This window comes from Dipodomys spectabilis, unplaced genomic scaffold (genome assembly GCF_019054845.1).
Source record: "Dipodomys spectabilis isolate Male_0828 unplaced genomic scaffold, ASM1905484v1 ptg000002l, whole genome shotgun sequence".
Lineage (NCBI taxonomy): Eukaryota > Metazoa > Chordata > Mammalia > Rodentia > Heteromyidae > Dipodomys > Dipodomys spectabilis.
This window is the reverse complement of record NW_024870679.1, coordinates 41,268,199-41,295,127: the sequence shown is the minus strand read 5'-3', so window position 1 is coordinate 41,295,127 and position 26,929 is coordinate 41,268,199. Positions and strand designations below refer to the sequence as shown.

General features: G+C 44.2%; 1 protein-coding gene across 2 annotated transcripts; it reads left to right on the top strand.

Annotated features, from left to right (window-relative positions):
* The first annotated feature begins 180 nt into the window (after nucleotides 1-180).
* Zbtb8os (zinc finger and BTB domain containing 8 opposite strand) lies at nucleotides 181-26,929 on the top strand. 2 transcript variants are annotated; one of them, XM_042677774.1, is made up of 7 exons: nucleotides 181-225; nucleotides 11,443-11,467; nucleotides 12,749-12,870; nucleotides 13,075-13,157; nucleotides 16,318-16,370; nucleotides 22,030-22,066; nucleotides 26,749-26,929. In XM_042677774.1, the coding sequence occupies exons 3-7, from the start codon at nucleotides 12,798-12,800 to the stop codon at nucleotides 26,833-26,835; spliced, it is 333 nt and encodes a 110-aa protein (XP_042533708.1). In that variant the 5' UTR covers nucleotides 181-225; nucleotides 11,443-11,467; nucleotides 12,749-12,797; the 3' UTR covers nucleotides 26,836-26,929. The 2 variants fall into 2 exon arrangements, with proteins under 2 accessions (XP_042533708.1, XP_042533707.1); XM_042677773.1 differs by lacking the exon at nucleotides 181-225 and adding an exon at nucleotides 593-734.

The following is a 26,929-nucleotide window of genomic DNA, read 5'->3' as shown; positions in this document are numbered from 1 at the left end:
AGGGTAGGCTCGCGCACCTTCGCGCCAACGTCAGCCAATCGGAGCGCAGCGAGCGATGAAGTGGGCGGGGAATCTGCATTCTCAGCCTATCCAGACGCACAGAGCCGTTTTCGGCGGGGCCCAGGCATCCGCTCCTCCCCTTCTCCCCCCACCGCTCGGAGATGATTTCCAGCGATTGCGCGCGCCCGGGCTGATGGGATTGTGCCCATCCACATCACGTGAGAGGTTTGTCTGCACGCTCCCGCGGGCAGCCATTTTCTTAAGGGCCGTTATACTAACTTTCAGAGTACCCTAAAAAGCCAGGCATGCTTCTGGGTCCAGTGATCAACACTGAGGACGAAGAGGAAGAAAAGGCCTCACCACATAAACCCAGAGCATTGTACCTAATTTAAGGCCTTGCTTTACTACGTGTTTAGAAAGGATTATTGATAAAGCAAGCAGGAGCAGATGGAGCCTTGGTCTTCCATACATGACATGCAGATGGCAGAGCCTAGAATCGAGTAGGCCCTGCTTTGAGTTGGAAGCGTGTTCTGTTCCTTTAAGAGCCTGTTCCAAGGGGCGGGGTCTGGTGCGGAAGTTGTAACGCCGGGCCGTGGACCAGCTGGTAAAGGGCGGAAGTAGCGTGCACAATCCTGCAATCATGGCTCTAGAGAAAAACGATAGGGATTACAATTTGACTGAGGAGCAGAAGGCGATCAAGGCCAAATATCCTCCGATCAATCAGAAGTATGAATGTGAGTAGGTAGCTCGCTTCACCAGGCTGGAACACTTGGGGCGTCCCTGGCTCCTTGCCTGCGGCGTCTGGCCTTTCCTTTAACTTTGCCCTGTAGGTGTTTCAAGCAGGTTCAGTTGTGCCTTGTTTTTTGCCGTTTTGCGTTTTTAGTTTTTTTTTTTTTTTTTGGTTAGACGTAGAGCTTGTATTCAGGGCCTGGGTACTGTCTCTGAGCTCTTTTTGGTCAAGGCTGGAGCCCTACCACTTTGAGCCACAGAGCCACTTCCGGTCCTCTGGTGATTAATTTGAGATAACAGTCTCAAGGACTTTCCTGCCCACGGTGGCTTTAAACCAAGATTCTCAGATCTCAGCTTCAGGAGTAGCTAGGATTACAGGCGTGAGCCACCAGCGGCCCCTTGGGAACTACTTGTTTATTTTTTGTTTTTGTTTTTGCCGGTCCTGAGGCTTGAACTCAGGGCCTGGGTGCTGTCCCTGAGCCTCTTTGTGCTCAAGGCAAACTCTCTACCATTTGAGCCATAGCACCAGTTCCAGCTTTTTTGAGTGGATTTCTAACTTTTGTTTAAACTTAATCATGTTGTTAGTAAAATGATCTGGGCTTTATCATTTATCAGCTTAGTGATTTTAGGCACTTTACATTACCTATTTTTACATCTTATTTCCTTTGTCTGAGGAATAAAGAAGTAGCCTAAAGAAGTAGTTCAGTGGTAGAGCCTTGCCTAGCATGTATAAAGCTCTGGATTTAATCCCTAGCACCATAATGATAATGCATAGCAAAGTATACTGCCTTTTCTTAAATTCATGTGTGTGTGTGTGTGTGTGTGTGTGTGTGTCTGTCTGTCTCTGTACTAGGGTTTGAACTCAGAACCTCATACTTGCTAAGCTGTACCACTAAGCTGAGCTACATCCCCAATTCCAGTCTCTTTAAAGTCTGTTAATAAAAGTTAAGCTGTCACTCCTAAGGGTGGCTATTGTTTGGGTGTACAGATCAGTCTCATTTCTCTGTTTTAAATCTTTCATTAATTTTCCACTGTCCTCTGTATAAAAAGTGCAAGTAGGGCTGGGAAGGTGGCTCAGTGGTAGAGCGCTTGCCTTGCATGCATGAGGCCCTGGGTTCAATTCCCCAGCACCACATAAGAAAAAAGCCGGAAGTGGCACAATGGCTCAAGTGGTAGAGCGCTAGCCTTGAGCTGAAGAGCTGAGGGACAGTGCCCAGGCCCAGAGTTCAGGCCCCAGGACCAGACCAAAAAAAAAAAAGTGCAAGTATTTACCATAGCATTCTTGGTTCTATGCTTTTAGGACCCAGACTCTCTCTTTCATGTCTTTCTCTCATTTAGAAACAATTTAAAATCCTCAATCATCTCTAAATCAACTACAGATGCCTTTTTCTTAGGTATATATGCACAAATGTTCTGGAATTTACTTAAATTTCCAGTTGAGGGACATGTAGAATATTTCAGTTTTGAGACTGGAACAATGCAGCAATGAATTTACATCCATTGTATTGTGCCAGTAGAGATGTAGAATAAATTTCTCAGATTGTTTTACAGAAGAAAATGTGTACTTAAAAACTGTTTTTGAGGGGCTGAGAAGGTGGCTCAGTGGTAGAGTGTTTGCGCTTGCCCTGGGTTCGATTCCTCAGTACCACATAAGCAGAAAAGGCAAGAAATGGAGCTTTAGTTCAAGTGGTACAGTGCTAGCCTTGAGCTGAAGAGTGAGGGACAGAGCCCAGGCCCAGAGTTCAGGCCCCATGACTGACCAAAAAAAATAAAGTTTTTGAGACAGTTTCAATTGGCCTTAAATTCTAGATCCTTTTGTTTCTGCTTTTTGAATACTGAGATTACTGTGTCACCACTCCCTGCTTGTATAAAGTCCATTTTAAACCTGTAAGATACCACTGGATTATATTGTTACATAGTATGCAACTCCCTTGTTATAGCTTTAAATTCTACATTATAACTAACTTTTGAAAAAAATGACATTTTCCTACATGGTAGGCTGATGCAGGAGACCAGCTTGAACTTTTTGAAAACCTGTCTCAAAAACCTGCCTGCCCTCCCTGGAGCTGGAAAGGTAGCTTAGAGGTAGAGTGTTTGCCTTGCATGTATGAGGCCCTGGGTTCAATTCCTCAGCACCACATAAACAGAAAAAGCTGGAAGTGGTGCTGTGGCTCAAGTGGTAGAGCCTTTGCCTTGAGCTAAAGAGCTGAGGAACAGCACCCAGGCCCAGAGTTCAGGTCCCACAACCAACCAGAAAAAAAAAAAATCCTCCAGCTGGGCACTGGTGGCTCAAGCCTGTAATCGTAGCTACTCTTGAGGCTGAGATCTAAGGATCATCGTTCAGAGCCAGCCAGGGCAGGAAAGTCCATGAGACTCTTATCTCCAATTAACCACCAAAAAATCGGAAGTGGTGCTGTGGCTCAAGTGGTAGAGCACTAGCCTTGAGCTGAAGAGCTGAGGGACAGGGCCCAGGCCCAGAGTTCAAGTCCCATGACTGACAAAAACAAAAACAAATCTGTCCTCCAACAAATAAGCCACAACCATCTACCACATTCTGCATTTTGGTGTAACATCAAAAAAGCTATAAGAGGCATCCTAAAAGATGCCTCTTTTGTTGGAACCAATATATTAACTAAAAGTCCTCCAACTTTATATCTGTTCACTTTGATCTCTTGTTCTTTTTTTTTCTTGGGGGTGAATGTCAGTTTTGGGGCTTGAACTCGGGTCCTGGGAGCTGTCCCTGAAATTTTCTTCTCAAGGCTAGCACTCTACCATCTTGAGCCACGGCTCCACTTTTAGTTTTTGGAGATGAAAATCTCATGGGCTTTCCTGCCCAGGCTGGCTTTGAACCATAGTCCTCAAATCTCAGCATCCTGAGTAGCTAGGATTACAGTCATGAGCCACCAGTGCCTGACCAGATCTACCATTCCCATTAAGGCAGCGCAGACCAGCAGAGATCAAGACCACTTTTTAGAAAGGATAAAAAAAGTTTATTGCTAGTGATCCAAACTAGGCTGATGCTAGAAAGAAGTTTGGATAGCGAGGGAGGAGAGTCCCTGGGTTTTATATTACACACAAAGACAAGTCATTAATCAGAAAGGCAACAGTCCAGTAGAGGTAACATCAACTTCAGGCCAGGGGTACAATTTCGAAATTACCTTGTGGACTTTCTGTTATCAATCCAGGTAGCCCTACCTAGTCTGCCCAAAGCCCACATTCTGAGAGACTGCTTCGCCTAGCCACATTCCAGCAAATTGGCCTTTGCTGGGAACACAGTTACTAGGGAGTGGTAACAATGTCTACTTCATTCTCTGCTGTAGTCAGAATAACCACTTTGGGCTTCTGGAAAGAGTGAATTCCTTATTAAGTATTTAAATGTGGTAGACAAACAGTTGTTAAATAAGCTATTCTGCCCCCTTCTTACCATCTTAAAGGAAATAGCCCAAAACTGGAGATCACCTACTGTAGTGGGGAAACTGAAGCCTAGCCAGGTAATAAGGTTCAGGATGTCTGTGAAACCAACAGCCCCAGAACCTGGCCAGGCACAGGGATGGCTGTGACTCAGTTTCCCCACTATACTACCAAGCAACTTGTGCCTGTTCCCATTCCAATGTAAGGTAATAACTGTTCTCCAGAACTCACAGGAGGAGAGAGATAATGGTCTACCTGGCCACTCCTCTGATTTGAGACTGGTTTAACTATGTATACTCTTCTTACCCCCTGGTCCCCAATTCTCCCTATTTAACCTGATGCCTGTACTCCTGAAGATGGTTGAAGGTGTACTGAAGTGCTGTCTTCCCAACTGCCATGTAATAAGTCTCCTTTGTTTTTTGTTTTTTTTGTTTTTGTTGGTAGTAGGGCTTGAACTCTGGGCCTGGGCGCTGTCCCTCAGCTCTTCAGATCAAGGCCAGCACTCTACCACTTGAGCCACAGTGCCACTTCTGGTTTTCTGGTGGTTTATTGGAGATAAGGGTCTCATGGACTTCCCTGCTCCAGCTCCTTTGAACCATGATCCTCAGATCTCAGCCTCTTGAGTAGCTAGGATTACCGGCACCCAGCAAGTCTTTTTTCTTTACCATTCGCCATGTTTCTTGTTTGGCATTTTGGGGCATGTGGCTAGACCTAATTTGGAATTTCTGGACTTTGGACCTAGTGTGCACAAGCTTGGTTTCATACCCATGTCATTTGAAAAAGCTATTTAAATGCTCTTCTGGAGTTTGGCTTACACTTCGGGGCTTCATGAATGATGCTCTGAGTTCAATCCTGAGTACCCAACCCCCCCAATAAGAAAATTAAAAATACATATAAAAATACTGCTTTCTTTTCCTTTCTTTTCTCTATCCCCCTTTCCTGATCCTTTCTTTGCTCTTGCTATTGTAGCCTAAGTTAACCACAAACTCATGACCCTACTGCATCCATAATGTTGGCATTATAGGTGACTACACCTTGCTAGCCTTCTCTCATGCTCAGTGTCTTTTTCTCTTGCATACCTGTGAGGTTGGATTTAGTTATCTTTTCCTTAGTTCTGGGATTCAAACCTAAGGCCACATGCATGTTTACTTTGGTAAGCAAGCACTCTAGCACTGAGCTATCACTTCAGCACAAGGTTGGATTTTATTTTATTTTTTTATTGTTGTCAGTTGTGGGTCTTGAACTCAGGACGTGGGCCCTGTCCCTCAGGTCTTCACCTCAAGGCAAGTGCTCTACCACTTGAGCCAAAGTGCCTCTTCCAATTTCAGTGGTTGATTGGAAATAAGAGTCTATGGAGTTTCCTGCCCGGCTGGCTTTGAACCCCAATCCTCAGATCTCAGCCTCCTGAGTAACTAGGATTATAGGCCCCCAGGGCCCAGCTTGAAATCACTACTGACTATTTCAATTTGTATAAAGATACTGTTTTACAAGAGAAACGAGGGAGGGTACAGACCTAGGGCTCAGTAGTTAAAAGATATGAAAAAGTACAAAGGGCCAGTCATTGTAAATGATGTTAAGCACCCCTAGGCCAAGGCTGGTTGTGTCTGCTTGCTGGCAGTTACAGAATTAGGATGCTCTCCTCCTACAGATTGGGCGGTAAAGGTTCAGTTTGTAGAGATGATTACATTTCAAAGGAATGTCTCTCAGGTCCTTGAGAAAGATACTTTGGAGTTGTAAGAGATACACGTTCACAGTTCTTTTGGTAGTTCTTTTGGTAAGCCCGTTTGGATACTGAAACAAAGGGAGATCAGAGGCCTATGTCAGTTGGTGACTAGAACAAATACTGAATTACCTTTGTTGAACTTAGTCAGGTATTTTAGTATCCCCTCTACCCCCTATTTTAGTAGTGTGTCAATAAACTACTAGAAGCCATACTAGAGTGCAGGAACTCAGGTCAAGTGCAGGGACTCAGGTGAAGTTGTCACAGACTGACAGTAGTTCTGTGTTTCAGTTTTCTATGTTATTTTTGGATTCATGTTAACATAATTATCAATAGCTGAGCCCAGCCCTGGTGGCTCACACCTATAATCCTAGCTACTCAGGAGTCTAAAATCTGAGGATCATGGTTCAAAAACAGTCTGGGTAGGAAAGTGTATTAGACTTCTTTTTTTTTTTTTTTTGTCAGTTGTGGAGCTTGAACTCTGGGCCTGGTTGCTGTCCCTCAGCTCTTCAGCTCAAGGCTACTGCTCTACTACTTAAGCCACAGTACCACTTCCAGTTTTCTGAGTAGTTTATTGGAGATAAGAGTCTCCGGGACTTTCTTGCCCCTGGCTGGCTTTGAAACATGATCCTCAGATCTCAGTGTCCTGAGTAGTTAGGATTACAGGCATGAGCCACCAGCACCCGGCCTTTCGTGAGACTCTTATCTCCAGTTAACCATCAGAAAATGAAGTGGTGCTGTGGCTAAGTGGTAGAGTGCTAACCTTGAGCTGAAGAGTTCAGGGACAGTGCCCAGGCCCAGAGTTCAAGCCCCATGACCGACCCCTCCAACCCCCCAAAAAAAAAATTATCAATAGTTGATACTTTTTTTCCTTAAGTTTCTTTTTGTTATTATAAAGGAGATGTACAAAGGAGTTATAGTTATGTAAGTCAGGTAAAGAGTATATTTCTTTTTGGACAAGGTCACCCTTTCCCCTTCCTCTTTCCCAGTTTCTACCTCTCATCCCCCACCCCAAGTTGTATAGTTCATTTCAACATAGTGTCCAGTGAGTACCATTGCTGCATTTGTTCACCCTTTGTCTCTTCATTTCTGTGCCTCCCTTAACACTTCCAAAGACATAAATGAACAAACAATAAAAAGAAAAGAAAACAAAAACACCAAAAAGAAGAAAAAAAACTCATTTCTGTTTCCTGGAGTTCATTTCAATAAATATTATTTTATATGATCAGAGGCACATAGGCTTTATGCCTTCTGTTCATCTCCTAAGAATATCTTCCTTTGGTCTCATTGTGTGTGAATGCCTAGAGACCTATGTAATTTATTATGTCCAGGTGTATTTTAGATCTAGCATCTAGTCGATTTTTTAAAAAATTTTATTGTCAAGGTGATGTACAGAGGAGGTTGTGGTTATATAAGTAAGGTATTGATTACATTTATTGTCTAACTTGTTCCTTCCCACATTTTTCTCCATCTTTCCCTCTTCCCACCCCTATCATCCTACTGTGTGATTATGCTTCACTTTATCCTTTTTTTTTGGGGGGGGGGGGTCTGGTCGTGGGCCTGAACTGTGGGCCTGGGTGCTGTCCCTCAGCTCTTCACCTCAAGGCTAGCGCTCTACCACTTGAGCCACAGTGCCACTTCCGGCCTTTTTTTTTCCTGCTTATGTGGTGCTGAGGAATTGAACCCAGGGCCTCATGCATGCAGCAAGGCAAGCACTCTACCACTGAGCCACCTTCCCAGCCCTTCACTTTATCCTTTTTGTTGGTGGAAAATAGATGTTAAATTTTGGGGGGGAAAATAATTTTTAAAAATAGTCAGACTGGGCACCTATGGCTCATTCCTGTAATCCTAACTACTCAGGAGGCTTACATTTGATGATTGGATCACAGTTCAAAACCTACTGAGGCAGGAAAGTCTTTGGGACTCTTATCTCTTATCTCCAGTTAACCATCATAAAACCAGAAGTGGCACTGTGGCTCTAGTGGTAGAGTGCCAGCCTTGAGCTGAAGAGCTCAGGGACAGCACCCAGACCTAGAGTTCAAGCCCCATGACCAACCCCTCTACCCCCCCCCCCAAAAAAAAATAGCCACACATCAGTGGCGCACTCCTGTAATCCTACCTACTCAAGAGGCTGAGATCTGAGGATAGCTATTCAAAGCCAGCTCAGGCAGGAAAGGCTGTGAGATTCTTACCTCCAGTTAACTACCAGAAAAAATCAGAAGTGAAGCTGTGGCCCAAGTGGTAGATTGCTAGCCTTGAGCACAAAGGAGCTCAGGGACAGTGTCCAGGCCCAGAGTTCAAGCCCCCCCAGGGCTAGCAAAAAAAAAACTTTTTTTTTAAAGTTTATTTTGTGGTGTTGGGAATCAAACCTAGGTCTTTGCACATCCTAGGCAAGTGCTTTATTACCAGCACCATCTCTAGCTGTGTGTATGTGCATATGTGTGTGTGTGTGTGTGTGTGTGTGTGTGTGTGTGTGTGTGTGTGTGTGTATGCATATGTGTTCTGGGGCACTATCACAGAGCTTCTTTAGCCCAAGGTTAGTACTCTACCACTTGAGCCACATCCCTACTTCCAGCTTTTTCTGGAGATAAGAGTCTCAGACTTTCCTGTTTTTGAGATGATCCTCTGAGCTCAGCCTCCTGAGTAGCGAGGATGACAGGTGTTAGCCACCAGTGCTGGCTTAGTCCTTGGTTTGTTTTGGTTTTTTTTTTTTAAGTTTTCTATGTAGTTTTTTTTTTGGGGGGGTCCAGTTATGGGGCCTCAACTCTGGGTCTGGGCGCTGTTCTTCAGCTCTTCAGCTCAAGGCTAGCGCTCTACCACTTGGGCTACAATGTGGCTTAGTGGTAGAGTGTTTGCCTAGCATGCATGGAGCCTGGGGTTCAATTCCTTAGTACCACATGAACAGGAAAAAGTCAGAAGTGACATTGTAGCCCAAGTGCTAGAGCGAGAGCACTAACCTTGAGCACAAAGAGGCTGAGGGACAGAGCCCAGACCGAGTTCAAGCCCCAGCACCAGCAAAATAAAAAACAAACAAACTACAGGGCTGGGAAGGTGGCTCAGTGGTAGAGTGCTTGCCTTGCATGCATGAGGCCCTGGGTTCGATTCCTCAGCACCACATAAGAAAAAAGCTTCGCGTGTGTGTGTGTGTGTGTGTGTGTGTGTGTGTGTGTGTGTGTGTGTGTGTGTGTGTGTGTGTGTGTGTGTGTGTGTCCCTAGCAGGCCTCAAACTTGGAGACCTTCTGCCTCTGCCTCGTGAGTTCTGGGACTGCAGGGGAGTACCACTAAGGCTGGGTTGTAAACAATTTTACATGCCTTTTTGGCTATATTAATTTCTCTTTCTTTTTCTTTATTTTTTTCTTGCTAGTCCTGAGGTTAGCAAGAAAAAGGGGAACTGCGTTGGGATGTAAAGGATTTTTGAAATGTAAGCTTTTTCCTAATTAAAATTAAGACACACTTCAGAAGATACATCTCAAATTGTTCAGGAAGTAGAGGGTATGGTTATGTTTTGAGATTGCTTGTGTACTATTTTATTTCAGAGTCTTTAAAGGTCCCCTTATATAACTAGATTGTGAACCTGAGCCCAACCAATACGAGTTGAGGGGTAGGGCCTCCTGTTTTAGGGATACAGCATGCCTGCTCTGTGTCCTTGCTAGGTTTTTGGTTGATGGATCACCCTTCTCCTGAAGGAAATTTTGCCTTGCTGAAACAATTCTTTGTTTTTAAGCTTATCATGTGACTCCAGTGGTTCTTGGAGAATATATTTATAACACAAGTCAGCCTAGGCAGAAAAGTATGTGATACTGTTAGGCCCAATGGACTAGCAAAAAGCTCAAAGTAGAGCTGTGGCTCAAGTTAGTAGAGCATTAGCCTTGAACAAATAAAGCTAAGTGCCAGTACCCAGGCCCTGAGTTCAGTCCTGCCCAGTACACACACACATTAAAAAAAAATCATAAGTCTCGATTAATAAGTGCTGGACGCATTGGCACACCTGTTATTCCAAGCTAAGGAGAAACAAAGGTGGGGCATAGTGGAGTAAGCTGTTAACACAGTGAAAAAGGGAAGCATATATAGGGGGAGATCAAAGTCAAGGCAGGCCTGAGAATAGTGTGGGATCCTAGCTCAAAAATAATAAATGCAGACCAGTGCTGGTGGCTCATGTCTAAGTAATACTAGCTGTCAGGAGGCTGAGATCTGAGGATCATGGTTCTTCAAAGCCAGCCCAGGCAGAAAAGTCCAAGAGATGCCAATTAACCACAAAAATAACTTGTAAGTAGAGCTGTGGTTCAAAGTGGTGGAGTGCTAGCTTTGAGCAAAAAAGCTCAAGGACAGCACACAGGCCCTCAGTTCAAGCCCCAAGACTGACAATCAATCAAAATGAATGCAAAAAGGAACTTCGTTTAGTTGCTCACGTGGTAGTACACTTACTCAGAAAATTTGAGGCCCTGAGTTCAAAACCCCAGTACCTTCCTCCCCCCAAAAAAACCCAAAACCCAAAAACTTTTAATGCCAGTCCTGAGCACTGTCCTTAGTTCGGACAGAAAAGTGGAGCCATAGCTCCACTTCTAGTGGTTTGTTTTTGTTTTTGTTTTTTTGGTAGTTAATTGGAGATAAGAATCTCAGATATTGGAAGTGGTGTTGTGGCTCAAGTGATAGAATGCTAACCTTGAGCACAAAGAGGCTCCGGGACAGTGCCCAAGCCCTAGTTCAAGTTCCACAACCAACAAAATAAAAAATTTAAAAATTGTGTGCCAGGCACTGGTGGCTCATATTTGCAATCTTAACTACTCAGGAGGCTGAGATGTGAGGATAACAGTTCAAAGACAGCCCAGGCAGATGAGTCCATGAGACTTCTTTTATTTTAATCTGTTGTGGGGCCTGAACTCTAGGCCTGGGCACTGTCCCTCAGCTCGTCAGCTTAAAGCTAGCCTACCACTTGAGCCACTTCTGGCTTTTTCTGCTTATGTGGTGCTGAGGAATTGAACCCAGGGCCTCATGCTTACAAGTTAAGCATTCTACCACTGAGCCACCTTCCCAGCCCTCCATGAGACTCTTATCTCAAATAAACCCCCAGAAACCAGAAGACCCATGACAAGCCAAAAGAAAAAAGAAAAAAAATCTCAGAGATTGTCCTGTCTGGCTGATGTCAAACCTTGGTCCTCAGATCTCAGCCTTCTGAATAGTTAGGAGTATGAGTGTGAGCCACTGCCATCCGACTCTAGGATGATTTTCTTAATAGTGAGTAATAATGAAATAGATTTTTTATTGTTGTATTTTGTTTTTCTCAGCATGTCACTGCCTGTTACCTCCCTAGAGTTGTTTGTTTTTTTTTTTGCTAGTTCTGCAGCTTGAACTCAAGGCCTGGGCTCTGTCCCTGAGCCTCTCTGTGCTCAAGGCTAGCGCCCTACCACTTGAGCCACAGCACCACTTACAGCTTTTTCTGTTTATATTGTACTGAGGAATCGAACCCAGGGCTTATATGCTAGGCAAGCACTCTACCACTAAGCCGCATTCCCAGCCTTCCTAGAGGTCTTATGATTTGGAGTCAATATTACTGACTTACAGATGTGTTTCCTCTCTTTCAGATTTGGATCATACAGCAGATGTTCAGTGAGTATAGCTTGAGTTTGTTCCTTTGAAACTGTCTTTAAATAGGAAGTCTGAATGTTTTACCTGTTTTTTGTTTTTGGTGCTGGGGATCAAACCCAGGGCGTTGCACTTGCGAGGAAAGCACTTTGCTACTGAGCTACATCCCAAGCCCAAGCTGAATGTTTTAATTTGGATGTCTCTAGTTCTTTAATTTTCTCCTTTAATTTAGTTTTATATATGAAAATGATGGTTTAAAAACTCCCAAATTTTCTCCCCTGAATGCAGATAGATGCCACTCTGAATGCTGAGATAAGATTATAAATTCCAGGCAATGGTTAGGAATGTGGCTTAGTGGTAGAGTGTTTGCCTAGCATGCATGAAGCCCTGAGTACGATTCCTCAGTACCACATAAACAGAAAAAGCCAGAAGTGGCTCTGTGGCTCAAGTGGCAGAGTGCTAGCTTTAGAGCAAAAGAAGCTCAAGAAAGGCACCTATGCCCGAGTTCAAGCCCCAGGACTGGTACAATTAATTAATTAAGTCCAGGAAAGCCTGCATTACATAGAAAGGTAATGTCTGAATTTTTTTCTCATTTTATGTTTGTCTAAGATTTCCTCACTAAGCTGGGTGCTGGTGAGTCACACCTGTAATCCTACTCAGGAGGCTTGAGATCTGAGGATCACCATTCAAAGCCAGCCTGGGCAGGAGAGTCCTTGAGTCTCTTACCTCCAGTCAACCACTAGAAAACCGGAAGTGGTGCTGTGGCTCAAGTGGTAGAGTGCTTGACTTGAGCTGAAGAGCTGAGGAACAGCACCCACGCCCAGAATTCTAGCCCTACAACCAACCAAAACAAACAAATAAAAAAACCCTAACAATCTAATAGTGAGGATTTGTTTTGTTTTGAGGGTTGTAGGACTTGAACTCTGAGCCTGGGCGCTGTCCCTGAGCTCTTCAGCTCAAAGTGAGTGCTCTACCACTTGAGCCACAGCGCTACTTCCAGTTTTCTGGTAGTTGATTGGAGAGTCTCAAGGACTTTCCTGTTCTGGCTGCCTTTGAACCATGATCCTCAGATCTCAGCCTCCTGAGTAGCTAGGATTACAGATGTGAGCCACCGCTGTATTATTATTTTTTAAAAAGAAAACATGTTTTCATTTCCTGGGAGGAAAATAAAAACTCCCAAATTTGGTGCTATTAAATTAGAGCTTTAGTTTTGTACTTCTTGTACTGATTTTATTTTGACTTTGCTGTTGAGTTTGGTCTGTTGCAATGGAATACCTTACATAAGGTACATGTGTATTTCATTAGGTTACACGCTTGGGGAGATACGCTGGAGGAAGCATTTGAGCAATGTGCAATGGCCATGTTTGGCTACATGACAGATACTGGGACTGTGGAGCCCCTCCAAACAGTCGAGGTGGAAACTCAAGGTAACATTTATTCATAAGGAAAAATTTGGCAGACAGATGTGTGATATTCTCCCTGATCTGAGTATTTTTTCACAATGCAAACAACAAAAATGATTATGAGTCCATAAACTAGCTAAAAAATTCACCGTCCTTTAAAATTGAAACAAATTTTTACTGACCAGAATGATTAAGCATACTGTTGTGGCCTTTTTTGATCCTATGTAGGAGATGACTTACTATCTCTTCTGTTTCACTTTTTGGATGAATGGCTTTATAAGTTCAGTGCTGATGAATTCTTCATACCCCGGGTAAGAAAGGCTTTTTTGTGTTCTATTTTTAAACAAGTGGGCTCTTAGCTTATATTTTAAAACTGAACAAATGAAGTCGGGCATCGGTGGATCCCGCCTGTGATCCTAGCTACTCAGGAGGCTGAGATCTGAGGATCACAGTTCAAAGCCAGCCTGAGCAACAAAGTCCATGAAACTCGTATCTCTAATCCACCACCAGAAAACTGGAAGTGGTACTGCGGCTCAAGTGGTAGAATGCTGGCCTTGAGCTGAAGAGCTCAGGAACAGCTCCCAGGCCGAGTTCAAGCCCCACGATCGACCAAAAAAAAAGTCAGGCTGGGAAGGTGGCTCAGTGGTAGAATGCTTGCCTAGCATGCATGAGGCCCTAGGTCAATTCCTCAGCACCACATAAACAGAAAAAGCTGGAAATGGTGCTGTGGCTCAAGTGGTAGAGCATAACTTGAGCTGAAGAGCTGAGGGACAGTGCCCAGGTCCAGAGTTCAGGCCCATGACTGACCCCTCCCCCCCCAAAAAAAAGTCTATATAGCCATATGAGATGATACCAATTTGCATAAATTATGAGCACTTTTTGGTTAACCTGAGTTTGCCTATATGCATGCATTTTGTATTTAGATATTTGATAGGTAGCACTTGTCATTAGTTAGGATTGAATAAGAATGCACCTGGGGCTGGGAAGGTGGCTCAGTGGTAGAGTGCTTGCCTTGCATGCATGAGGCCCTGGGTTCAATTCCTCAGCACCAGAAGAAAAAGCCAGCAGTGGAGCTGTGGCTTAATTGGTAGAGCGTTAGCCTTGAGCTGAAGAACTGAGGGACAGTGCCCAGGCCCAGAGTTCAGGCCCCACAACCGACCAAAAAAAAAAAAAGTGCACCTGAGCGGGGCACCAGTGGCTCACACCTATAATCCTAGCTATTGGGAGATTGAGATCTGAGGATCACAGTTCAAAATCAGTCCAGACAGGAAAGTCCATGAGACTCTTATCTCCAATAAACCACCAGAAAACTGGAAGTGGTACTGTCAGGAAGTGGTGCTGTAGCTCAAGTGGCAGAGCACTAGCCTTAAGCTGAAGAGCTGAGGGACAGCACCCAGGACCAGAGCTTAAGCCCCATGACCGACATAAAAAAAGAAAAAAAAAAAAAAGAATGTACCTGCAAAATAAGAAGGAAAACAAAGAAAAAAAAGCACAGCTTCATTCTTCATCTGCACTATTTTTTTTGTCGGTTGTGGGGCTTAAACTCTGGGCCTGGGTACTGTCACTCAGCTCTTCAGCTCAAGGCTAGCACTCTACCACTTGAGCCATAGGGCCACTTCCGGTTTTCTGGTGGTTTATTGGAGATAAAAGTCATGGAGCTGGGAAGGTGGCTCAGTGGTAGAGTGCTTGCCTTGTATGCATGAGGCCCTGGGTTCGATTCCTCAGCACTATATAAGCAGAAAAAAGCTCGGAAGTGGTGCTGTGGCTCAAGTGGTAGAGCACTAGCCTTGAGCTGAAGAGCTGAGGGACAGGGCCTAGGCCCAGAGTTCAGGCCCCATGACCAGACCCCCCCACCCCCCCAAAAAAAAAGAGTCTTATGAGGTGGGTGCCAGTGCCTCACTCCTGTAATCCTAGCTACTCAGGAAGCTGAGATCTGAGGATCATGGTTCAAAGCCAGCCCAGGCAGGAAAGTCCCTGAGACTCTTATCTCCAATAAATCACTAGAAAACTGGAAGTGGTGCTGTGGCTCAAGCAGTAGAATGCTCGCCTTTAGCTGAAGAACTGAGGGACAGCACCCAGGCCCAGAGTTCAAGCCCAATGACCGACAAAAAAAAAAAGAGTATATCAGACTTTTCAGCCCTGGCTGGCTTTGAACCTTGATCATCAGATCTCAGCCTCCTGAGTAGCTAGGATTACAGGCATGAGCCGCCATACCCGGTTTCATCTACACTCTTTATGTCTCCCAAATTTGATGCTTATAGACATTCATATATTACTTTTGTTCCATTTCAAGTGAAACTCTGTCACTTTGGCCTAAGTTCAACAATAGCTGATTTTAGTTTTCCTTAATGTAAAAAAAGGAAGTTGTTTATTTCTGTCAGCCTCTAGAAAGATACTCCTTTAAGCCGGGCGCCAGTGGCTCATGACTGTAATCCTAGCTACTGGAGGCTGAGATCTGAGGATCGCAGTTCAAAGCCAGACTAGGCCATTCAAAAACCAAATTGGAGCTGTGCCTCAGAGTGGTAGAGTGTTAGCCTTGAGCCAAAGAGCTCAGGGACAGCACCCAGACCCTGAGTTCAAGCCCTGCAACGGACCAAAATAAACATTCCTCTAGCTTCACTGTTATCTCACCCATGCCTTTCTTGGTTCTGTCATCCTCTCCTTTAGCAGTTCTGCTATACATACTATACCAGCTGTATCAGTTATCTGACAGCACTCGGGTGCCTAAAGTATTACATAAAAATAGAAGTGATTAGAATCTCATATCCTCCTTCAGAGATAGTCTGACTTTACTTTATCATTTTTTTGGTTTCAGATGGTCTTACTATATAGCCCACACTGGTCTTTCGCTTACTTCACAGCCCAGGCTGTCCTTTAATTTTCCATCTCCTACCTCAGCTTCCTCAGGGCTAGGATTACAAGGGTATACACCATGCCTGGATGGCTTTTTGTTTTTTTTTGTGTTGGCAACAGATCTTGAACCAGGGCCTTATGCATGCTAAGCACATGCTTTACCACTAAGTTCTATCTGCAGCAGCTCCTTGATTCATGTTTTTATCTTGTATATATTTGAAGTATTGCTTGAAATATATTTAGCTTGTTCCATTTTAATCTTTGCTTCAGAGAAGTTGTTTCAAAGCTATTATTTCTTTTTTTTTTTTTTTTTTTTGGGGTCCGGTCGTGGGGCCTGAACTCTGGGCCTGAGCGCTGTCCCTCAGCTCTTCAGCTCAAGGCTAGCGCTCTACCACTTGAGCCACAGCGCCACTTCCGGCTTTTTTCTTTTTGCTTATATGGTGCTGAGGAATCGAACCCAGGGCCTCAGGCATGCAAGGCAAACGCTCTACCACTGAGCCACCTTCCCAGCCCCATCAAAGCTATTATTTCTTAGAAAAATGGTCACTTAACAGGTTTTAGTAGATAGTCTAATGGAACAATTTTTTCTTAATAAAATTTTTCTTTTTTCTTTTTTAGGAAGTGAAAGTACTTAATATTGACCTAAGAAATTTTAAACTACGGTCAATTGGGTAAGTTTTGAATGTTATATTCTGCATTGAACGTGGGAAGAAAGTCAAATCAACATGTTAATTCAAAGGACCATTTGGGCTTGGCAGAGCCCTGTAGATTCAGCTGAGCTTTGAAGGATCAGAACTTCTCAGAATAAAACTGATCATGAGCCAGGTGAAGTGGCTCACAACTGTAATCGTTTCTACTTAGAAGGCTATAATCTGAGGATCCTGGCCTAAATCCAATCCAGCCCAGGCAGGAAAGTCCATGCATTCTTTTTTTGTTGTTGTTGGTCATGGGGCTTGAACTCTGGGCCTGGCACTGTCTCTCAGCTCTTCAGCTCAAGGTGAGCACTCTACCACTTCAGCCACAGCACCACTTCTGGTTTTCTGAGTAGTTCATTGGAGATAAGAAAGAGTCTCACGGCCTTTCCTGTGCTTTAAACCGTGATCCTCAGATCTCAGCCTCCTGAGTAGCTAGGATTGCAGACATGAGCTACCTGCACCCGGCCTGCGTGAATTCTTTTTTTTTTTTTTTATTTTGGTCATACAGCCTAAAATCTGGCCTGGGTGCTGTACCTCAGCTCTTCAGCTCAAGGCTAGTACACTACCACTTGAGCCACTTCCAGATTTTTCTGCTTATGTGGTGCTGAGGAATCCAACCCAGGGCCTCATGCATGCAAGGCAAGCATTCTACCACTGAGCCACCTTCCCAGCCCCATGAATTCTTTTTTTTTTTCCCCATGAATTCTTTTTTTTTTTTTTTTTTGGTCCGGTCGTGGGGCCTGAACTCTGGGCCTGGGCACTGTCCCTCAGCTCTTCAGCTCAAGGCTAGTGCTCTACCACTTGAGCCACAGCGCCACTTCCGGCTTTTTTCTTTTTGCTTATGTGGTGCTGAGGAATCGAACCCAGGGCCTTGAGCATGCAAGGCAAGCGCTCTACCACTGAGCCACCTTCCCAGCCCTCCCCATGAATTCTTATCTTCAGTTTACCAGCAAAAAGCCAAAAGGGGAGCTGTAGCTCAAGTGATGAGTACCAGCCTTGAGCAAAAACTAAGTAACAGTGCTCAGGTCCAGAGTTCAAGCCCCAGTACTGGCACAAAAGCAAACAAAAATTGATTTTGATTTTCAATTTGTTGATTTTGTTGTTTAGTGGAGGACAAAGAGAGAGGAAGAGAGAGAGAGAGAGAGTGTGTGTGTGTGTGTGTGTAATTGCTAAAGGGCACAGCATACCAACCTAGCTTGTTGGATGAGAAATACAAAGTCACCCTTTCTCATACTCCCATCTTTCTAGACCTACTGAAACCAATTACATCCACATAAATTATATCTTCTTTTCCTTCCAATGTTTGCAAACAATTGACCAAATTTACCTTGACTTTGTTTATTCAGTGAGATAATTATATTTTCAGTTTATTTATTTATTTATTTTTGTCAGTTGTGGGGCCTGAACTCTGGGCCTGGGCACTGTCCCTCAGCTCTTCAGCTCAGGGCTAGCGCATTACCACTTGAGCTACGGCACCACTTCTGGCTTTTTCTGCTTATGTGGTGCTGAGGAATCGAATCCAGGGCCTCATGCATGCAAGGCAAACACTCTACCACTGAGCCACTTTCCTAGCCCCAATATTTGCAGTTTATTTTTCCATTTAATACTGAATCTTTTTTTTTTTTTTTCTGCTTATGTGGTGCTGAGGAATCGAACCCAGGGCCTCATGCATGCAAGGCAAGCGCTCTACCATTGAGCCACCTTCCCAGCCCTTAATACTGAATCTTATTATTTTCTTTTTGTAAAATGATGTATTTTATTACATTTATTTATTTATTTATTTTTCTGGTCACAGGTTTCAACTCTGGGCCTGGGCGCTGTCCCTCAGCTCTTCAGCGCAAGTCAAGTGCTCTACCACTTGACTCAAAGTGCCACTTCCGGTTTTCTGGTGGTAAATTAGAGGGAAGAGTTTCATGACATTCCTGCCTGGGCTGGCTTTGAACTGTGATCCTCAGATCTCAGCCTCCTGAGTAGCTAGGATTACAGGCGTGAGCTACCAGTGCTCAGCTTTATTATCTTTTTTTTGTAATAGCCCTGGTTGGCTGCAAAGTCACTATGTCTAATCTTTTTTTTTTTTGGCCAGTCCTGGGGCTTGAACTCAGGGGCCTGGGCACTGTCCCCTGCTCAAGGCTAGTGTTCTACCACTTGAGCTATAGCACCCTTCAGCCTTTTCTGTTTATGGTACTGAGTAATCAAACCCAGGGCTTCATGCATGCTAGCAAGCACTATACAACTAAGCTACATTCATAGCCCTAATTCTTTATTGTTGTAGTTGTTTATTTTTTAATTATTTTTTGGTTGGTCATGGGGTTTAAATTCTGGGCCTTGGTGCTATCCCTCAGCTTTTCAGCTCAAGGCTAGTGCTCTATCACTTGAGTCATAGCTTCGCTTCTGGCTTTATTGGTAGTTCTAGTGGAGATAAGAGTCTCACAGACTTTTCTGCCAGGCCTGGCTTAGAACTGTAATTCTCAGATTTCAGACTCCTGAGTAGCTAGGATTGTAGGCATGAACCACCAGTGCCCAGCTTTGTTTTTTTGTGGCAGTGATTTTATTTTTTTGGTTGTGGGGCATCTCAAGGCTAGTGCTCTACCACTTGAGCCATAGCACCACTTTTGATTTTCTGGTAGTTTATTGGAGATAAGAGTCTCACAGGCTTTCTTGCCTGGGCTGGCTTTGAACTGTGATCTTCAAATCTCAGCCTTCTTAATAGCTAGGATTACAGGTATGAGCCACCTGCACCCAGCAATGTGGCAGTGATTTTTTTTTTTTTTTGGTTGGTCATGGGACTTGAACTCTGGGCCAGGGCACACTGTCCCTCAGCTCTTCAGCTCAAGGCTAGCACTCTACCACTTGAGCCTCAGTGCCACATCAGGTTTTCTGAGTGTTTTATTTGAGATAAGAATTTCACACTTTCTTGCCTGGGCTGGCTTTATTTATTTATTTTTGTGTCGGTCATGGGGCCTGAACTCTGGACTTGGGCACTATCCCTCAGCTCTTCCACTTGAGCCACAGTGCCACTTCCGGCTTTTTCTGCTTATGTGGTGCTGAGGAATCGAACCCAGGACCTCATGCATGCAAGGCTGTCTTTGAACCACGATCCTCAGATCTCAGCCTCCTGAGTGGCAGTGATTTTTTTTTTTTTTTAATTCATGGCATTTATTAGTACCCAAAAATGCAGTCATTGTTACAACATAAATCATTTAGTGAAACACTGATATGGGGAGCAGGTTGGCAGTGATTGTTAAACTTGGGACTTTTCACTTGCCAGGCAGGAGCTCTACCACTTGAGGCATACTGCTGGCCCAGTAAACTCACTGTGTAGTCCAGGCTGGCTTCAAACCCCATGAGCCATCTGCCTCAGCCTCACTAGTGTTAGAAATACAGGTTCAGTAACATGCCCATCTTCCTGGTTTGTTTTTTTGTGTGTACATGTGTATGTTTTTCTTTTTTTTTTTTTTGCCGGTCATGAGGCCTGAACTCTGGGTCTGGGCGCTGTCCCTCAGCTCTTCAGCTCAAGACTAGCGCTCTACCACTTGAGCCACAGCGCTACTTCCGGCTTTTCTTTTTGCTTAGTGGTGCTGAGGAATCGAACCCAGGGCTTCATGCTTGCAAGGCATGCACTCTACCGCTGAGCTACCTTCCCAGCCCAATGTTTTTCTTTTCAATGAATAAAAAAACTAGTTTGTTTCAGGGTTCTTAGCTAAAAGTGGTTGAACAGAATTTCTAAACTTTGCTCTATTATGCTATGTTGTAATAGTTAACCAGTTTGGTATGAAAAGGAGAGACTAGAGCATTTTCCAAGTTTTAGGAGCATATCTCTCTAGAGCTATCTGTGTACAAACTGTGAACATCGTGTGTGTGTGTGTGTGTGTGTGTGTGTGTGTGTGTGTGTGTGTGTGTGTGTGTGTGTGTGTGTGTGTGTGTGTGTGTGTGTCCTGGAATTGAACTCAGGGTGTGGACATCTTGACAAAAGTTGTAAAAAGGGGCTGGGAATGTGGCTTAGTGGTAGAGTGCTTGCCTAGCATGCAGGAAGCCCTGGATTCAGTTCCTCAGTACTACATAAACAGAAAAAGCCAGAAGTGGTACTGTGGCTCAAGTGGTAGAGTGGTAGCCTTGCGCACAGAGAGGCTCAGGGACAGTGCCCAGGTCCTAGTTCAAGCTGCAGGACTAGCAAAAAAAAAAAAAAAAAAAAAGCTTGTTGCCGGTGGCTTACATCTGTAATTTTAGATACTCAGCAGGCTGAGATCTGAGGATCACAGTTCAAAGCCAGCCCAGGCAGGAAAGTCTGTGAGACTCTTTTTTTTTTTCTTCTTCTTCTGTTTATATGGTGCTGAGGAATCAAACCCAGGGCCTCATGCATTCGAGGCAAGCAATCTACCACTGAGCCACCTTCCTAGCCCTGAGACTCTTTTTTTTTTCTAGAGAGATTTTTTTTTTTTTGGTCCGGTTGTGGGGCCTGAACTCTGGGTTTGAGCGCTGTCCCTCAGCTCTTTAGCTCAAGGCTAGCGCTCTACCACTTAAGCCACAGCGCCACTTCCGGATTTTTTCTTTTTGCTTATGTGGTGCTAAGCAATTGAACCCAGGGCCTCAGGCATGCAAGGCAAGCACTCTACCACTGAGCCACCTTCCCAGCCCAAGACTCTTATCTTTAATAAACCACCAGAAAACTGGAAGTGGCACAGTGGCTCAAGTGGTAGAGCACTGGCCTTGAACTTAAGAGCTCAGGGACCTCCCACACACAGAGTTCACGCCCCATGACCAAGAAAAAAAAAAATTGTTGTAAAGACAAGCTGGGGTCTGGGCGCTCACACCTATTATAATCCTAACTACTCAGAAGTCCGAGATCTGAGAATTATAGTTTGAAGCCAGACCTGGCAGGAAAGTCTATGAGACTCTTATCTCCACTAGAACTACCAATAAAGCCAGAAGTGAAGCTATGACTCAAGTGGTAGAGCACTAGTCTTGCTATTCAAACTCTGGGACTGGCACCAAAAAAAACAAAATTATAAAGACAAATTAAGCTCAAATTTATTTCTAATCTAGTGTTTATAGTACTCAGGCCAACTTTCTCCACAGTTTTCTCTTAGCTCTAAGTATAGTGAGATTTTTGAGTATTATACACTATCCTGAAATATTGTCCACTAAAGATTATTGAGCCGGGTACTGCCTGTAATCCTAGCTACTTGGGAGGCTGAGATGTCAGAATCATGGATCAAAGCCAGACTGGGCAGGAAAGTCTCTGCAACTCTTATCTCCAAATAACTACCAAAAACCGGAAGTGGCACCGTGTTTCAAAGTGGTAGAGTGCTTGCCTTTAGCAAAAGAGCTCGGGGACAGTGCTCAGACCATGAGTTCAAGCCCATGACCAACAAAAAAAATTTGAGACTCTACTATAAACACACTACCATGGGCTTCACCCTCAATTTTAGACCATTGTCAACACTGAGAGTAACAGTGGCTGTTTACTATAAGTCCTTCACATATGTATCTGCTGGTGAATAAATGATATCTGTTAAGACTTCTGCCTTTGGTTCTTTAGTAGCTGAACCACATTTGTAAGGCTTATTTAAAAATACATAAGGAGAATAAATGCAAAATTTAAAACTCTCAATCATGTTTTAATTTTCTTCTCAAGGTGGGGAGAAGAATTTTCACTGTCCAAGCACCCTCAGGTATGTTTTAAAGTCTGACCATTGGAAACATTTTGTATTTCCTTTCCATAAGGACTATATATGTGAAAGTAAACTTTAACTCATTCTAATTAGTATGCTAAGTTTTTCTTCAAGTGTTCTAACCTGTCTACATATGTAAAAACTATACTTTCACATATTAGATTAGGAGTCAGCACTGTACTGTAGGGTCAGATTTGTTATTACATACTGTATTACAGATTGCTGTGGAAAATAAAAACTCATTTGTCTATGTGTGTGTGTGTGTGTGTGTGTGTGTGTGCACGCGTGCACGCACATGCTACTACTGGTACTTAAACTCAGGGCATGGGTGTTGTACCTTAGCTTTATTCTCTCAAGGCTAAAACTTTACTATTTGAGCCACAGTTCCACTTCTCACTTTTTGGTGGTTAATTGGAGATAAAAGTCATGGACTGGAGCTGGGAAGGTGGCTCAGTGGTAGAGCACTTGCCTTGCATGCATGAGGCCCTGGGTTCGATTCCTCAGCACCACATAAGCAAAAAGAAAAAAGCCGGAAGTGGCGCTGTGGCTCAAGTGGTAGAGCGCTAGCCTTGAGCTGAAGAGCTGAGGGACAGCGCCCAGGCCTAGGATTCAGGCCCCAGGACCGAACACCGCCCCCCCCCCCCCCCCCCCCCGCCAAAAAAAAGTCATGGATTTTCTCACCCAGGTCGGCTTTAAACCACGATCCTCAGATCTCAGCCTCCTTAGTAGCTAGGATTGCAAGAGCGAGCCACCAGTTCCTGTCTCCATTTGTCTTCTTGAGCTTTTGTTTCTTCTACAGTGAAAAAGTTGGACTAAATTTTATTCTTTGCATTAATAGAGTTTAGATTCATGTCCTTGTGTTTGCTAGGCAGGAGCTCTACTGTTGAGCCACATTTCCTGCCCTTGTTTGCACTGTTTATTTGAGATTGGGTCTTACTTCCTGCATGGGTGTATGCTTGATACTCAATCCACCTATCTTTGTCCTGGCTGGGATGACAGGTCCTAGGCTGGTCTTGAGCTGCAGTTCTCCTTCCTCTGCCTTCCTAGTAACTGGGATTACAATCTTACATCACCATGCCTGGCTATGAATATGTTCCATTTGAGCTGCCTCTTAGCCATCTACATGGAAATATTAGATTATAGGCATTCAGCTATGGAATGACTTGTTCAGGGGACAGCAATGTCTAGAAGTAATTTTTTTTTTCCCAATCATAGGGCTTGGACTCAGGGCTTGGCACTATCCCTGAAGCTCCTTTTGCTCAAGGCTAGCACTTTACCACTTTGAGCTACAGCTCTCCTTCCAGATTTTGAGTGGTTAATTGGAGATAAGAGTCTTTTGGGGGGGCTAAGAAGGTGGCTCAGTGGTAGAGCGCTTGCCTTGCAAGCATGAGGCCCTGGGTTCGATTCCTCAGCACCACATAAGCAAAAAGAAAAAAGCCGGAAGTGGCACTGTGGCTCAAGTGGTAGAGCACTAGCCTTGAGCTGAAGAGCTGAGGGACAGCGGCCAGGCCCAGAGTTCAGGCCCCACGACCGGACCCAAAAAGAAAAAAAAAAAAGAGTCTCTTGGGGACTTTTCTACACAGTCTGGCTTTGAGCCTCCATCCTTACATCTCAGCCTCCTTAGTAGCTAGTATTTCAGGCATAAGCTTCCAGTGCCTGGCTGGAAGTAAAAATTTGAGAGTCATCACTAATCAGATATTTATAGTAATAGGACTAGATTAGATTACCAACCAGCTAATGTAAGAGAGTAGTAGAAGTAATTGGGTCCTAGCCTAGTGCTGGTGGCTCATGCCTGTAATCCTAGCTATTCAGAGGCTGAGATCTGAGGATCGAGGTTCAAAGCCAGCCCGGGCAGGAAAGTCTGTGAGACTTTCATCTCCAATAAACCACTCAGAAAACCGGAAGTGGCACTGTGGCTCAAATGGTAGAGTGCTAGCCTTGAACTGAAGTGCTGAGGGACAGCGCCCTGGTCCAGAGTTCAAGCCCCTCAACCGACCAAAAAAAAAAGAAGTAATTGAGTCCTGGCCATGAAGTTTGGAAGAGAAGGAGCTAAAAGGGAAAGAAGAAAGAGAGGCTAATAAAAGAACAAACAAGAAAAGCCAAGTATCCAACAGCTGTTACATTTACTAATCAGAATATAGTCATGTTTGTCCATTTTTGTTTTTGTTCTGGTCCTAGGACTTGAATTCAGGACCTGGATATGTCCCTGAACTTTTTTGTGCCAGATTAGCACTCTTACTACTTGAGCCATAGTTCTACTTTCAGCTTTTTTGTTGATTAATTGGAGATAGGAATATTCTGGGCTTTCCTGCTTGGGCTGGCTTTGAATCACAATCTTCAGATCTCTGTCTCCTGAACAGCTAGGATTATAGGTATAAGCCACTGGCCTCTGGATCTATGTCCCTATTTGGATACAAAAAAAAAGAAGTGAAAAATGATGAGAAAGTAAAGACAGACTGTGTGTGTGTGTGTGTGTGTGTGTGTGTGTGTGTGTGTGTGTGTGTGTGTGTGTGTGTGTGTAAGAGCCTGTATACCCGCATGTGCCTGCACATGTGCATGTGTGCATGCACATCCACATATATTTTCAGTTCAGGTCCTGGGGCTTAAACTCAGGGCCTGGGTGCTGTTCCTGATCTTCCTTTGCTTGAAGCTACTGTTCTACCACTTGAGCCACAGCACCACTTCTGGCTTGTCTGTTCTAATTGTACCTTTTGAAACAGTTGTAAAATGGAGAATAGATTGTTAGGAAAGTATTAGTTGGAGATAAGTGTGGCTAGTAGAGAAGGGTTTTGTTTTGTTTGAGCTGGGATGTTTTATAGCACCGTTGCATGCTGAGTGGAAATGACTTAGGAAGGAGAAGAAAATTGATTTGCTGTATGTAAAAACAGAGAAACGATGATTTCAGAACTATGGATGCAGTAAGGGGGGGAGTGTGTGAGATCCGGTGCTCAGGTGGAAGCCATGGCCGTCTGGCAGGACTGGGACAGATTCCATTGTCACTGTAGGGGAGGCTGACTTCAGAACAGATAGAGATGTTAAGTTGATGGTAGGATGAGCTAGTTCTTCCTAGTTGTTCTTTTTCTTGGAAACATTGTTGACTGAGTGAGAATGCGGAAAGGGATGCCAGAGAACTCTGAGAGGGAGGGGAGTGAAGCGGTCCATATGATTAGGGAGTCGTGCTGACGGGGCAAGTGAATGTGGCACCTCAGGCAGAAAGGTAAACTTGGCAGGTTGTGGGAGATAATGGCCAAGAGGGAAATCAGAGACAGTTCCACTCATACCTCCTGTGAAATATTTTTTTTTTTGTCGGTCGTGGGGCTTGAACTCTGGGCCTGGGCGCTGTCCCTCAGCTCTTCAGCTCAAGGCGAGCGCTCTACCACTTGAGCTACAGCGCCACTTCCGGTTTTCTGATGGTTTATTGGAGATAGGAGTCTCACGGTCTTTCCTGCCCAGGCTGGCTTTGAACCGCGATCCTCAGATCTCAGCCTCCTGAGTAGCTAGGATTACAGGTGTGAGCCACCAGCACCCGGCTCCTGTGAAATCTTTATATGTATTTTGTGCTATAGACCTAACAAATGCTATTCACCCATTGCCTGAGCCATCTGGTGGTACACAGGATTGTTATAGGTTCCATTTTAGAGCTAGAAGGGACCTAAGAGAACATCTAATCCCGTGGATCCAATGAGGGCAGTGTGTGAGGAGTGTTTTATATCAGAATCCTGTGGAGGGTTCTGACATGGGGAGCTATGTCACTCCAGCTAGAGTTAAAGACAACAGAGTCCCAAGAGGTGAGGGAATATTGGCCTCTGAAAAGAGGCCAAGACACAGCATGAGAGAGTAGGTGGAGACCAAGAGGAGCCAAAGAGTAGCAACAGTTGTGTTCTTGAATCCAAGTCACTTTATTATTATTATTAATTTTTTTTTTTTTTTTTTTTTTTGCGTCGGGTCGTGGGGCCTGAACTCTGGGCCTGGGCGCTGTCCCTCAGCTCTTCAGCTCAAGGCTAGCGCTCTACCACTTGAGCCACAGCGCCACTTCCGGCTTTTTTTCTTCTGCTTATGTGGTGCTGAGGAATCGAACCCAGGGCCTCATGCATGCAAGGCAAGTGCTCTACCACTGAGCCACCATCCCAGCCCACTTTATTACTATTTTTAATTTTTTTTTTTTGGTGGGTCATGGGGCTTGAGCTCAGAGCCTGGGTGCTGTTCCTGAGCACTCTACCATTTTGAGCCACACTGCCATTTCTGGTTTTCTGGGTGGTTAATTGGAGATAAGAGTCTCACAAACTTCCTTGTCTGGGCTAGCTTTGAACCACAATCCTTTGATGTCATCTCCGGAGTAGCTGGGTTTACAGGTGAGTTACTAATGCCTGGTACAAGTTACTTTATAATGGAAAAAAACATATGCCTGGATAGGCAGACAGTTTCCCTGCTCTTGTGTAACCACATCCTGGATTAGGGTTCTTAACTCCTAGCTCTACATCAGTGATTTTCTGATGGCACATATTGCTCTCATTTTTATCAAATGAGATATACTACTATGCTAATTTGATAACACATTGGTCCTTAAAGCTTTTTAATTTTTCAGAATAATATTTCACTCTGGGCTTTATGCCAATTGTTACTAAAGAGTTTGATTCCAGATTCTCATTTTCATATTTGTTTTTCTCTAATCCCAACTTTAGGGAACAGAAGTCAAAGCAATAACATATTCAGCGATGCAGGTCCATAATGAAGATAAGGCGGAAGTTTTTGTGATCATTGACATTTAAAACACCGGAAAGAAAGAAAGAAAGAAAACACTCCTATGAAGAACTGATTTCTTTTTTCTTTTTGAGAAAATATAATGATTTAATTTCTATAGTA

Coding starts and splice junctions, on each gene's coding strand:
- Zbtb8os (XM_042677773.1), top strand. CDS start 641: ATGGCTCTAGAGAAAAACGATAGGGATTACAATTTGACTGAGGAGCAG. Junction 735..11,442: donor GATCAATCAGAAGTATGAAT/GTGAGTAGGTAG, acceptor CCTCTCTTTCAG/ATTTGGATCATACAGCAGAT. Junction 11,468..12,748: donor GATCATACAGCAGATGTTCA/GTGAGTATAGCT, acceptor GTATTTCATTAG/GTTACACGCTTGGGGAGATA.